Genomic DNA, 13,529 nt, shown 5'->3' on the forward strand with positions numbered 1-13,529 from the left:
ATGTCAGAAAATGTGGTTTGTACTGGGGCTGTTAATGCTGTAAAGGAAGTTTGGGAAAAAAGAATACAGAAATACAATGAAGATCTGAGGCGAGAGAAAGAATTTCAACAGAAGTATGCTATAACATTTATTATTTTGAATTAGTTAAAATTCATAATATCTTCATTATAGAAAAGAGCATTTATTAAATTCTTTATTATTGAATTTGATAGAGATTTTCTTTATTAAAAACACAAAATATACCTTAAGGAAACATCTGACTCAGTTAAGTGTGATTATGTGATGGGGGCCACAAAATAAGTGTCTGTATGTGAAAATTGTAGTTATCCTAGGTCCTTATAGGACTCTGTTCAACATTCATCAAAGTTTGATTGGTATCATTTAATCTACTTTTCAGTGATTGTTCAACGTTATATTCCCTAGGATCTAAAACATCTGGCAGTAGAAGGTACTGTAGATTCTCATCTGTTTGAACAGCTGTGAGTTCTGGCCAGGGCCCCTGTGGATCGCCTGATTCCTTGATTTGGGCTGTACTTAAATAGTTTGACTGTCATTTCCTCTGCCTTCTTGATATTTACCTATTTTCCTAATTGGATGACTCCGAAGTATTCTACTAATCTTGTAAGGATCGTCCCTATCCTCATAGATTCCACATAGTTCCCTAAATTCTCATTCATTAGGTCTCTTTCTAAACATTAAATGGTCTTGTATCTTGCAATATATACAAATATCAAACCATTATGTTGTACACCTAAAACTAATATAATGTTATATGTCAATTATATCTCAATTAAAAAAATGGTCTTGTATCAGTTAACAAATAACAGAAAATTCAACTACAAATGGCTTAAGCAATAGGGAAGTCCTGAGGTAAGGCAATTCCAAAGGTTCAACAGCTTTAAAGACTCGGCTTCTTTTTATCACCTTCCACTGCTAATCTCAGTGTGTCAGTTTGGTCTTCAGGTTAGCTTCTCTCAGTGCTGCAGTTTGATTGGTATACCTCCAGGCATCACAGCCAGGCATCATGACGTTATCAGCAGGGTGGAAACTATTTCTATTTCTTCTTTAAGAAAGAGTAGCTTCTTAAAATAATTGAGGAAAAAGACAAAAGAGGAAACTTTTCTGAGGTCCCCCAGCAAACCTCCCCTTCAACTCTCATTGGCTAGAATTGGATCATTTGTACGCCCCTAATTCAGTTACCTTCTAGGGGAATCAGTTTGTATGACTGGTTTAGACAAATTAAGATTTACACCTGAGTTACTTAGAAGAAGTGTAAACACTTGAAAATAACTGGTATTCTCCCGGCAAAGAAGAAGCGGAAACGCTTATGGATAAGCAAGAATTTGTGTCTGCTAACAGTCTGTAAAAACAAAAGACCTGGATGGGGAGGGGTCATTCTTCCCCATAAAATATTCCCAAAGCCAATAAAGATAATGATGCTGACAATGGTAAGAGTAGCAGTCATTTACTGTGCACTGTTTACTAGGCACTCTAAGTGCTTTATTTGCACTACCTCATTTAATTCTCTCAACATGCCAAAAGAGTGTCAAGATGAGGATTAAATTGCATTATGAGAAAAGGAAAACCAAAATAATAGTGCCTTAAACAAGATATGGTAACTTTTCTGGGTAAGTAATCCAGGGGTGGAATAGTACTCCACTAAGTCAGACACTCAGGCTTTTATCTTGTTGCTCAACTGTGCGTGGCTTCCATTCCTAACGTCACCTCATGGCCCCAAATAGATACACCAACTGCAGCCATCATATTGATTCCAGCCAGCGGGAAGTTGCACACACTACTACTTCTGCTAATATCCCATTGGCTAACATTCACATGACCCATATTTAGCTGCAAGGGAGGCTGGCTAAATGAAAGTCTTGTGCCCAGTTAAATTTAGAGGATCTATTATTGAGAAAGAGGAGTGACAGACACTGGGGACAATAAGCAGTCTCTGCCACACATAGGTGCAATTATTTCCTCCATTTTAAAGATGGAAAACCTGAGGAACAGGCTTAAGTAACTTTTCAAAAATCATGCTACTAATAAATGAGAAACTGGTATTCACATCCAAGCAACCTGACTCAGTAAGCATTATATTCACCTCAGGTCTTACATTTCCCTAGACTGGCCCTTTATATATAAAGCTACCCTTATGAAACCTATTATGTTATATTATACAATTATAATAAACTTGATCTTGAGTACTCTTAATAAACTCTATCCAATTTTTTTAACTGTGGTCAAGAATCATCATTTGATTCTAAACTCTTGACTTTCACCTATTACACATGTCTAGCTAAGAATCATTTTATTTCAGCAGCTTCAAGTTCTTTTGTACAAAACAGGCAAGGAGTAAAAAGGGTAAGAATGCAATCTAATGCTTCTTCTCTCAGCTACAAGTGGCTAAAGATTTAGCTCAAAAAGCCTAAAGTTTAAATAGAAATTGTCCTCATTGTATTTTGATGTAAGCTGCCTTGAAAAAAATCAAGCATTTATGTAAGAGTTGGTATGACAACATCTGGGAAAGCTTTAGACTATAATAAAAGGGTTTTAGAGGTGACAGAAAATTTCTATTCAAAACTTGAAAGAACCTCAAGCTAAAAATATGCAGTGTAGGAATTACAGAATATTAGACCCGCAAGAGACCTTGGACATTATTTAATCCAAACCCCACATTTTATGGGCAAGGCCCACAGAGTTGAGATGTCCTGCTCATGGTCACCAAATTAAGCGACACATTCTGGACTTAGATCATAGAAATTCAGAGCCAAAAAGAATTTAGGAATCATTATAGAGATGGAAATAGACTTGTCTATTAATAGTTAGCCTCACCATAAACTCATTATGGATAGAGCTTTTCGTACACACGATGTCTAGCACAGTATTTGGCATACAATGGGTACTTGATGAATTCTGTAATTGAAGTTAAAGATTAGGGAATAAGACACCTAATTGCACTTGTCATTAAATCTTGCTCAGAAATACATATATCTCTTAGTGAGTATTAAGTAATTAATAATCATTATGTCTGTTTGAATAGTTCTATTTTTACAAAAAGTGATGTAATTGAATAGATGGCATTATACACTTTGTCTAAGTTAACCACATCTATTGGAAGCTTAGCTGCTCAGTCTGGAAGGCCACACATAGCCATTGCCACAGTGTACTTGTTAGCAGATTAAATTTCAGACAAGTAGCAGATGAAAATACACAGACTTTATAGAAATATTTTGAAAAAACAAAATATATAGACAGCAAATTTTACACTTTTAGAGATATTCAGTTTTCTGTTCATTAAAATAAAATCCTTGCTGAAGATCAGTTGAAATGCAAAACTGCTAAGAACATATATTAGCTCTCAGATGTCAAGAGATTTTTGGCAAATAAATATTCAAGTTAATTAAACTTTGGTTCTTTGATGACTGCTTTTATTTTATGTGTGGCATTCTAATAGGCTAAAATTGCAAAAATTTCAATTCTAAACTTATTCTCTATTTTTCACACATGAAAAATTTTCTAGTATAGAAATAGAAGACCTTTTGCTCGTCATTTTTATAGCTTGATATTCTCATGTATGTTTGCAATGAACCAAAAATCAATATGGATGTGCTCCAGAATCACACAGATTTTGTACATTTTTATATCTGAAAAACAAAATCTGGAAAAAACTGGAATGTAGTAATATACAATTTAACTCTGAAGTTGAACTGTATTATTTTTAAGTCATCAAAAAACATATTTATTAAATATCTATGGGTTAAATATTTAATAAATGCAAGTCAAAACAACAACGAGATACCATTTCACACCCACTAGGATGGCTATGATCAAAGAGATGGACAATAACAAATGGTGGTGAGGATGTGGAGAAATCAGAACCCTCGTGCATTGCTGGTGGGAAGGTAAAATGTTGCAAGCAATTTGGACACAGTTTGGCAGTTGCTAAAAAAGTTAAACATAGAGTTATGACTTGACCCAACAATTCTACTCCTAGGAATATACCCAAAAGAAATGAAAACATATTTCTACACAAAAACTTGTAGGCAAATGTTCATAGCAGTATTATTCATAATAGCCAAAAAGTGGAATTAACCCAAATATCCATCAAATGATGAAAAGATAAACAAAATGTTGTAGGGCCATACAGTGGATTATCCTTCTATAATAAGGAATGAAGTAATGATACATGTTACAGCATGGATGAACTTTGGATGAAGTTACGCTATGTGAAAGAAGCCAGACACAAAAGACCACATATTGTATAATCCCATTTATATGAAATGTTCAGAATAGGCAAATCCATAGAGACAGAAAGTAGATTAGTGGGAGGAAGGAATGGAGAGTGACCACTAATAATGGGTATGGACTTTCTTTCTTGAGTGATGAAAATGTTTGGGATCAGACAGCGGTGATGGTTGCACATGTCTGTGAATATACCAAAAACCACTGAGTTGTACACTTTGAAATAATTAATTTTATGGTATGTGAATTATATCTCAATAAAGCTGTTATAAAAAATCTATGGAGCGTTATGATACTTTTCAGAAACTTAAAAATATGGCATTTATGATACTAATCATATTTGTAATTCCTGCAAAATAAATTCTGGAAATTCAGATTTCCAGATACTACCGATCAAATGGTTGTTTTTGATGGGTCACTTTTTTATATAAAAGTGAATGCTACTTATGTCATTACCTATGAATGAAAATGATTTCCTGGTCTCCTAGGCTAGTGCGGATCTGGGAAGAACGAGTAAGCTTAACCAAACTAAAAGAAAAGGTCACTAGTGAAGATGGAAGGGTTGTTTTGAAGATAGAAAAAGAGGAATGGAAGGTAAGCCTTACAGAAGTTAACATTTGATTTTTTATGTTTTGCATTTTGTGGGAGAGTTGAGAGAATGATTCTGAGACTGTGTGATTAAGACTGGAATAGTTAGAAATTCTAATTTTAATAATACACCAAATGAATTTGGGCAACATGAACAACTGAAAAGAAATATAATTTCACAATTTTTTTTTAAAAAATTTCATCGATTTGTTTCAACTCTGCCTAAACTTCAGTCATTTGTAATAGTTCTCCTACTAATCCTTCTAACAAGCAATTTCTCATTTTCCGTAAAAAAGATGACCACCCGCCTAACAAAAATCATATAGCATTTCCAAAGCAAATGCTCAGTTAAACCTTCACAAAATGGAAATGGATATTAATTTTTTTCTTAGGTCCACCGCGTGATTCATGTTCTCTCTCACTCATACACACAAACACACACACACACACACACATAGTTGCTTAATTACATTAGGCATACTCTAATTTTTTCCAGGGCCTTTATCCCTTGGGTCAGTGTTTGTTTTTATACATATAGGCATATTTAGCTAGGGGGTTACCTCCTTTATTTTCTCTCTTGGCTATTTTAGGCTGAAAGGGAAAAGGCATAAGGTTCAGAATAGCTGAAACTCTTAAAATTCTTAAATTAAAAAAAATCCTCTTTAAGAAACTTTTATAAAATATTTCAAACAGAAGGGGAAGAGAAGTTTGAATCATTGATTAAAATCAATTTTTGCTATCTCTATGATTTCAATTAACCACCATATTCTCATTTTCAATAGAATATGTACTCTATGAAAGCCTAATATGATAGAATCTTTAGGAGACTGTTCTATGTGTGTGCACAATTGACCAAAATACATTATTTTTGTTTATGCTATTATGATTGGGGTTTGAAAGTTTAGTACCCCCCACCCCCCACAAAAACTAAAGGTCTTAAAACTTAGAAGTAACACAAAGCACTTGGAAATATAACCCATTAAGGAAAAAATATTCCAAAGTTCTTTTACAAATCAAATAAACCTCTACAATCATACTTCGGTGTGGCATGATTCTAAAATAATTTAAGTAATATAGTAACTCCGTCTTTCCTTTTACTTGAGTTTAGACCCTCCCTTCTTCTCTACTGAAACTGACTCAGCTACAGGAATGGCAACTTCATAGAACTGGTTTGTTGAAAATTCCTGAATTCATTGGAAGATTCCAGAACCTCATTGTGTTAGATTTATCTCGAAACACAATTTCAGAGATTCCTCGAGGAATTGGTAAGGAAGATTGCTTTTATTCCTGTGCTTTTTATTGAGAATTTTTTTGATACATGGAAAAAAGATTTCATCTTTATATAGCCCCAAGTCTTGAGAAAAATTTAAACATGTAATCTAAATTGAAGCTTCCAGAGTATCCAAGCTTCTGGATTTACTGAGGTGATTCAAGATGAGATTTCAATGCAAGAAAAGTCTCTTTGGAAATATTATTGCATAGATTCTGGAAACAATATTGCTGGTTCAGTTACTGAAGGCAAGAAAGAAAATTAGATTTCTCTTTTTTTGGTGAGGAAGATTAGCCCTGAGCTAACATCTGTGCCCATCTTCCTCCATTTTATGTGGGATGCCTGCCACAGCGTGGCTTGATAAGCAGTGTGTATGTCCACACCTGGGATCCGAGTCCCCGGGCCGCTGAAGCGGAGCCCACGAACTTAACCACTACACTACGAGGCTGGCCCTGAGAAAGATTTCTTAAATTGAGAAAAAAATCTCCAAATGGAAAATTGGTCAACATATAGTATAGATAAAATAGAATGAAAAAAAAAATTTTGCCTATAGCACTGATAAACCTGCTCCTTATCTGAAGAAGGGGCAGGACACATACCAGGAAAAGGGAAGAACGTGAGAAGTGTGAATTTGCCAATACGAAACTGGCAAGTAAATTATGCTGTAATACTTAATTTAAACTGGAAACATTATTTTATATCCATCTGCTCCCTACTGTGTATTATTTTTTGTAGGACTGCTCACTAGACTTCAGGAACTGATTCTCAGTTACAACAAAATCAAGACAGTCCCCAAGGAACTAAGTCATTGTGCCAGCTTGGAGAAACTAGAACTTGCTGTTAACAGAGATATATGTGATCTTCCACAAGAGGTCAGAAAGATATAAAGGCCGAGGATTATATTTTCCATCTATTAGTGGTTTACTTCTCAATTGCATGATCGTTAAAAATAACACTAATGAAGAAATGCTATAAATTTTACTTCAGAAAATATTTAGTGATAACCATTTCCTATTATTGTAAGTATAATGCATGTTTTTAATTAGAGAAAGATCTATTTAGAATAAAAGATACTTCTATTATTGTCACAGCACTGACATCATTTGCTGACTAGACAGTGATCTCCTTGAAGGCCAGAATGAGTCTTACTTATTCCTATTCCCAGAATTGAAGACACAGCCTAGGTTGTAGTTGTTACTTAATAAATGCTTATTAAATGAATAAATGATTATCACAAAGCACAATGTGGTGACAGAAAAGCTCTTTTGTTTACTAGTTGGTTACTAGAGTGATTAGTTTTTGAGATAGAGGTTAAGTGATAAGACATGAATTTTTCAGTTTAGGAAAAGTGTTTCCTTTTTAGGAAAAGTAGCTTCCCAGGCTCTACCAAGTAAAAGCAAGGTGAAGGGCTTGAAATGCTTTCAAATTTTGATTTGGTATGATGTCTTGTTATTGGTAAAACTAAATTGATCTTAGAGATACAGACATTTGTATTACTTTTCAAACATATTTGATGCTCTCAGAATCAGCAAAGGAAATTTTCATCGTGCTTTGCCTTGAAAATAATGACTTTGCAAGATAAAAGTTAAGAAAAATAATAAAACTCAAAATAAAATAGAAAGACTATTCTTTTCTCCCTCTGTATCTTGGTGAGAATACCACTTTTTTTTTTTCTCCAAATCAGTAAACATGTCTACCAATAACTGTTGCTCTTGCAAGTAAAACATAGTTTTTTATCTCTCTCGCTCATAACAGTTCAATTTAATGAAATGTATGCACTTGCTTATGATGAAAATAATGACCACAGGGATAATTTCTTTATACCCACAAAAGGGCCAATAAATATTTATTTCTAATTTCTAATTCTTGTGATTGTTTCTAGGCTTGGTTCTGTCTCTAAAAAGCTGTGAATATGGGCATGTCTATTAACCTGTCTTTACCTTAATTTCTTTACTTAAAGAAACAAATACTGAAAGAACAAATACTGAACTGAGATTTTGAGCCTGGGATTATTTCAAATGTGGCCTCTAAGCAGCTGTGTGGCCTTGAACACACTACTACATAACTAGGTCTCAGTTTTCACATAGGCAAAATTAAGACTGTTAGATCATAATAGTTTTAATATCTTTTCAACCTTCTAAAATCAAAGGATTCCAGACCCACTGAGAAATAAGCAATGTGAGACTTATCTCTCAGCCAGAAAATTGCACACACTGTACACACACAAACATATATTTATGCTAATATAAAACCAATCTTTTTATACTCTATTCTGAACTGTTTGAAAAATTTAAAAGTCTGATGGCAGATTCTGAAAAAGTGTTTTATTCATGGCTTGAATTCTAAAACTGGAGAAACATCACCTACTAGATGGAACGTTCCTGCTTCTCTCCATTACTCACAAAACACTGTATTTTTTTGTGGTGTTAAAGTAGAATGAATCTGAACATGCCCTGAGACAGAAATAAAACATAGAACTTTTCTAGCTAAATGGAGAGTTTTTTGTAAAAGTTAACTAAATTCTCACATCTTGTGAAACTTTCACTACAGTGTTATATGGAAAGAGGGAAGAAATTTTGTGGCTTTAGGTGCATGAAAACTTGAGTGCACATCATAGCTTTATCATTTCTAGTTACATAGTCTATCTAAGACATTTTATCCATAAAAGGAAATAAGGTACTCGCCTTGTAAGTTGATGTCAGAATTATTCATTAATTTAAAGTACAATGGTGGATGACTCATGTACTCACAGATTTCTCAAACTGGGGTTGGGGAACACAGATAACTAAAGGGATATTTTAAACTGAAAAACTAGAACTATATGCATCAGCATGAATATATTTAAAAACTGATACTAAGAGAAAAGATCAAATTAAAGAAAGATAAAGTACAGTATCATAATCTTTAAATAAGATTTTAAAACAAAAATACTAAATTTTATGAAAACATATAGAAATAAATAGAAAACATATATTTATGTACAGTAATAAAAACATTAAAAAATACATGGGAATGATAAATACCAAATTCAGGACAGGAGTTACCTCTGGAAAGGAAGAAGGGAGGAGTACATAGAGGGTACAGTCATATCAATATATTTTCTTTCTTAAGCTGAGCACACTGGTGTTTATTATTCTTAATAAATTTTTTTATTGATATTTTCATTTAAGAAATAGCATTGCCAAACAGTAAATTCTATGACTGAGATAGCATATGTAAAGCACCAGGTATAAAGAAGGAGGTTCAATAAAGATAACAATTATTTTGAAGTTTGGGTTTTCCCGTACAAATCTCAACTACTGGATGAAAGGAAAACATAGTATGTTTATTCTCAGAAAGAAGAAAAAAGCTTCTGCCAGGCAGGTTCTGTAAACTCTGGAACTTGGTTATTTTGGAAGACAAATTTTCTTTGAATAGATGAACTTTCTATGAGAGTTTTTCATTTATCTGGAGGTTACTTAGCTTTTATTTCGAATTTGTTGTGGACTACTAGGACTAAATAAAGCCCAACCATAACGTGAACATTCCTTGACGTGAATTATCTCCTTTGCCAATGTGAGTGTTCTAGTACTGTACACTGTGGACATTTATTCTGAAAAACTTTGCTTTCCCTTTCAGCTCAGCAATTTGTTAAAGCTTACTCACCTTGATTTGAGTATAAACCACTTTACTACAATCCCTCCTGCTGTGTTGAACATGCCTGCCCTTGAGTGGCTTGACATGGGGAGCAACAGACTTGAACAACTTCCTGATACTATAGAAAGGTAAAATAAATAACTTTTTATGCAATAGATGTGTTGAAGCCATCTATGATAAACCAAAAATAAACAAAACAAATGGGACCCCAAGCACAAGCAGTCACAATAGATCCGTTTACTTCTAAATGTGCTACTTTTTAATAGTATGTTCTCATTTACTCCAAATAAGTAAAAGGGTTTTTAGGAGAGAAAAACTGGCTATCCGACTTCAACAAATTGACAAGAAGATGCCACAATAATAACAGTGTTGCTTAGTGCATGCCAGGCACTTCTGTGCACTTTACAAATGGATGAGGAAACTAATGCAGAGATGTTAGCTAAACTGCTGAAGATCACAGCAAGTGTGCAAGACCCCAGGACATGTGCTCGGGTTTGAACTTCGGCAGCCTGGCTCCAGAGTCCATGCTGTAACCATTATGCATACTTGCCTTGACTTACGTGGGCATATTAATAATTTCTTAAGATTTTAAGATTTTCTCTTAAGATTCTAATTCGAATTAGACAACATTTACAGTTCTTATTTAAGAAATTTTATGAGAATAGTAAAGAATTCTAGAATACGTTGACTTCATTTCTACCACCGCATGAGCGCTGTATTAGAGATTAACTCCCCGATGCAGTTTCCCTAATAATCAGGTCATGTGAAGTCAGTTAACTTTAACTGGCTAAAGGAGATGTTATAAAAGATGACATTTCTTTGATTTTTAAGTTAATAAGAACCAGGGTTTTCATATTATGTGATTAATTGCAGGAGCCTCTTTTAATTCTTTAGAATGCAAAATCTACATACATTATGGCTGCAACGGAATGAAATAACATGTTTGCCAGAAACTATCAGCAATATGAAAAATCTGGGTACTCTTGTTCTCAGCAACAATAAACTGCAAGATATTCCACTGTGCATGGAAGAGATGACCAATCTGAGGTAAAAAGTTGTACACACAAAACCAATGTGTTGCTTTTTGGCTGCAGAACAAAGTAATATAGAGAAATTATTATAAATAGACTTGAGTTCTCAATTCGTATGAATGAATACATTTAAAACTCTTTTCCAACTTTGAAATGCTATAATTTATAAATAGCATTCATATACTACTGGGCTACACTATTCAATAAAGAATCCTTGAAACTAAGGCAGTACTGGGATTTATCAGCGTTAGGGAACGCCCTCTGTTGGTGACTTTTTCATGAAAATCATCTTTATAACTGCTAATGAACCTCATCTGTGATATAAAAACCAAAAGCATAAAAATAGTGATTATTTTCCTTCTAATTAACTACAAGTGGACACAGGCAATTATGTTACAGATAGAGCAAAAATAACTTTTTACTAAGTTAATTACTCTCAGAACTCCCTCAAGTGTCTTCCAAAATTTAATTTCCTGACAGTGAGAATAAGACATGAGGATTCACACCAAATACCACAAGTTCCATAACAAAATCATTCATTCATTCACTTACTCAGCAACTACTGAGTCTTGTACTAGATGGTGAAGATATAATGATAAATAAGACACAAGTAAGTCTACAAAATTTGTAGAAACTTTAAGTTCATAGCATTAATTGTATATTTGAGCTGCATTAGAATTGCTCTTGGGGCCGGCCCGTGGTTTAGCGGTTAAGTGCGCGCGCTCTGCTACTGGCGGCCCGGGTTCGGATCCCAGGCGCGCACCGACGCACCGCTTCTCCGGCCATGCTGAGGCGTTGTCCCACATAGAGCAACTAGCAGGATGTGCAACTACGACATGCAACTTTCTACTGGGGCTTTGGGGAAAAAAAAAAAGGAAAATTGGCAATAGATGTTAGCTCAGAGCTGGTCTTCCTCAGCAAAAAGAGGAGGATTAGCATGGATGTTAGGTCGGGGCTGATTTTCCTCATAAAAAAAAAAAAGAGAGAATTGCTCTTGGAAGTTAAACTGCACCACGTTAAATATATGCTATGGACTAAGAGTTGCTTTTACAAGCTTTGAAAATAAGTTGTCTAAAGCTAATATTTTTTTCTTCTAGGAAAGAAACTTAAAGATTCTTGGGATATATCACATCTCACCAAGATGTTCAGTTATTGAAACCAGTTAAAAAGAGTAATTTAGTATATTATCATTTGATCTTTCTCCAGGGAAATAAGTGTGTACTTCTATGGCACCTATAAAAATACTGTTTTTTGGTGAACTGCTAGGTTTGTCAACTTCAGAGACAACCCATTGAAATTGGAAATAACACTTCCTCCCAGCGAAAGCATAGATGATGAGGACGACCGGGAATTATTTGGCCTTCAGTTTATGCACGCATACATACAGGAGTCACGGAGAATAGCAGGTATGAGATTTGTATTTAACACCGGTTAAATATTCTTATTGGTAGAGGAATGTTTACATATACTAATTTCTTTTTAGATTTCTCATTCTATTCTACCTTTTCTGTCAAATTCCGGTCTCTTGGTCAATATTGTGGGAGGAAAAAAAGTGATTCAAATTGGTTCACAATTTTGATAAAGGCTTAGAGAGAGAGGTTGTAAAGATATTCAAAGTCTTTCAAGTGGAGTGAGAAAATAAATTTCCTTGGCGAAGCACTTCAAGCACAACCAAGTGAATGAAGATGTGATGCTTAAAGCTTCAGTACGTCATTCTATCAGTTTGTCATATATGTCAGTTTGCTCTTATGAACACTACTTTCTTTGCCATTTCCTCATTTTCTACAATCCACAAATAGCCAAATAATATTTTACCTAGGAATGAAAAACATGGTGGAAGAGAACACAGATTTTTAACCAATAGTTAAAATGTGAGGTTTTGATACACAGATTTCAATCACTTAGTCTCTGATAATTTAGAATTAAACCACTTTTTTTTTTTTAACTAAGGAAGGAAAGTCTTTAACTTAATCTAAGATTAAGGGAAGAGAACAAAGAGCACAATTCTCTGTTGATGAAAACAGTGGAATGATAGTTTAGTAACAGAAATCGTGGTTTTATAATTCACTAAACTGTCAGTTTTTGAGTTAAAAAGTAGATTTTAGTTACATCTTCAAACAGTTACGTTGAAGAATGAGTATAATCTGAGCAAACAACTACAGATTTTTTTCAGCCAGGGGAAATAATTTTTACCAACCCCAATGAAGGATGTCTAGGAAATGATTAGACCTGTTGTAGCAAGGTCAAAGCAGCAAAGGCATGGAGGATAGACGGGAGGAAGAGAAGAAAAAGAGTTATAATAGTTTGGGGCTGACAGTTTTGGAAAGCAGAGTATAAATATATAAAAGACAAGTAGGAGATAGAATTGATGATTGAATACAGTTGAGAAAAAGGAGGAGCCCAGGATGAATCTCAGTTTTTGGTTAGAGCAACTGGATAGATGGTGACATGGGGACATGAAGTACAGAAGCTGATTTGGTGGGCAGAATCAGGTGGCAGAAGTGGACGATGAGCTTCAGTTTCAACACAGTAAATTCGATGTACCCATGGGACATGCAGGAAGAGGTAGTTGTGTAGATGACTCTCAAGTTTAAGGAGGGGTTTACCGAACCTGCAAATTCTGCAGGCCAAGGAATAGCTATACGCATATCCCACATTGTCACTTTCTCATGATGTATTAAGGGAAATAAAAAAGGCTGGAGAAAACAATAATCTTGACTTACGGCTGGCATGCTGAAGGACAAGCTTTTCTTTCCATAAAG

The 13,529-nt window shown here is 34.5% G+C and overlaps 1 protein-coding gene across 1 annotated transcript in view; it reads left to right on the forward strand.

The window, feature by feature from the left end:
• Positions 1 to 13,529, forward strand: part of LRRC39 (leucine rich repeat containing 39) — a 15,136-nt gene continuing 1,607 nt past the window's right edge. The window contains exons 1-7 of the mRNA XM_014780118.2: positions 1 to 113; positions 4,731 to 4,836; positions 5,939 to 6,095; positions 6,836 to 6,972; positions 9,719 to 9,864; positions 10,631 to 10,783; positions 12,034 to 12,173. Of these exons, the coding sequence (XP_014635604.2) occupies positions 1 to 113; positions 4,731 to 4,836; positions 5,939 to 6,095; positions 6,836 to 6,972; positions 9,719 to 9,864; positions 10,631 to 10,783; positions 12,034 to 12,173 (952 nt within the window). The remainder of the gene's footprint in view (positions 114 to 4,730; positions 4,837 to 5,938; positions 6,096 to 6,835; positions 6,973 to 9,718; positions 9,865 to 10,630; positions 10,784 to 12,033; positions 12,174 to 13,529) is intronic.

This window comes from Ceratotherium simum, chromosome 2 (genome assembly GCF_057802395.1).
Source record: "Ceratotherium simum simum isolate JZ-2026a chromosome 2, ASM5780239v1, whole genome shotgun sequence".
In the NCBI taxonomy this organism is placed as follows: Eukaryota; Metazoa; Chordata; class Mammalia; order Perissodactyla; family Rhinocerotidae; genus Ceratotherium; species Ceratotherium simum.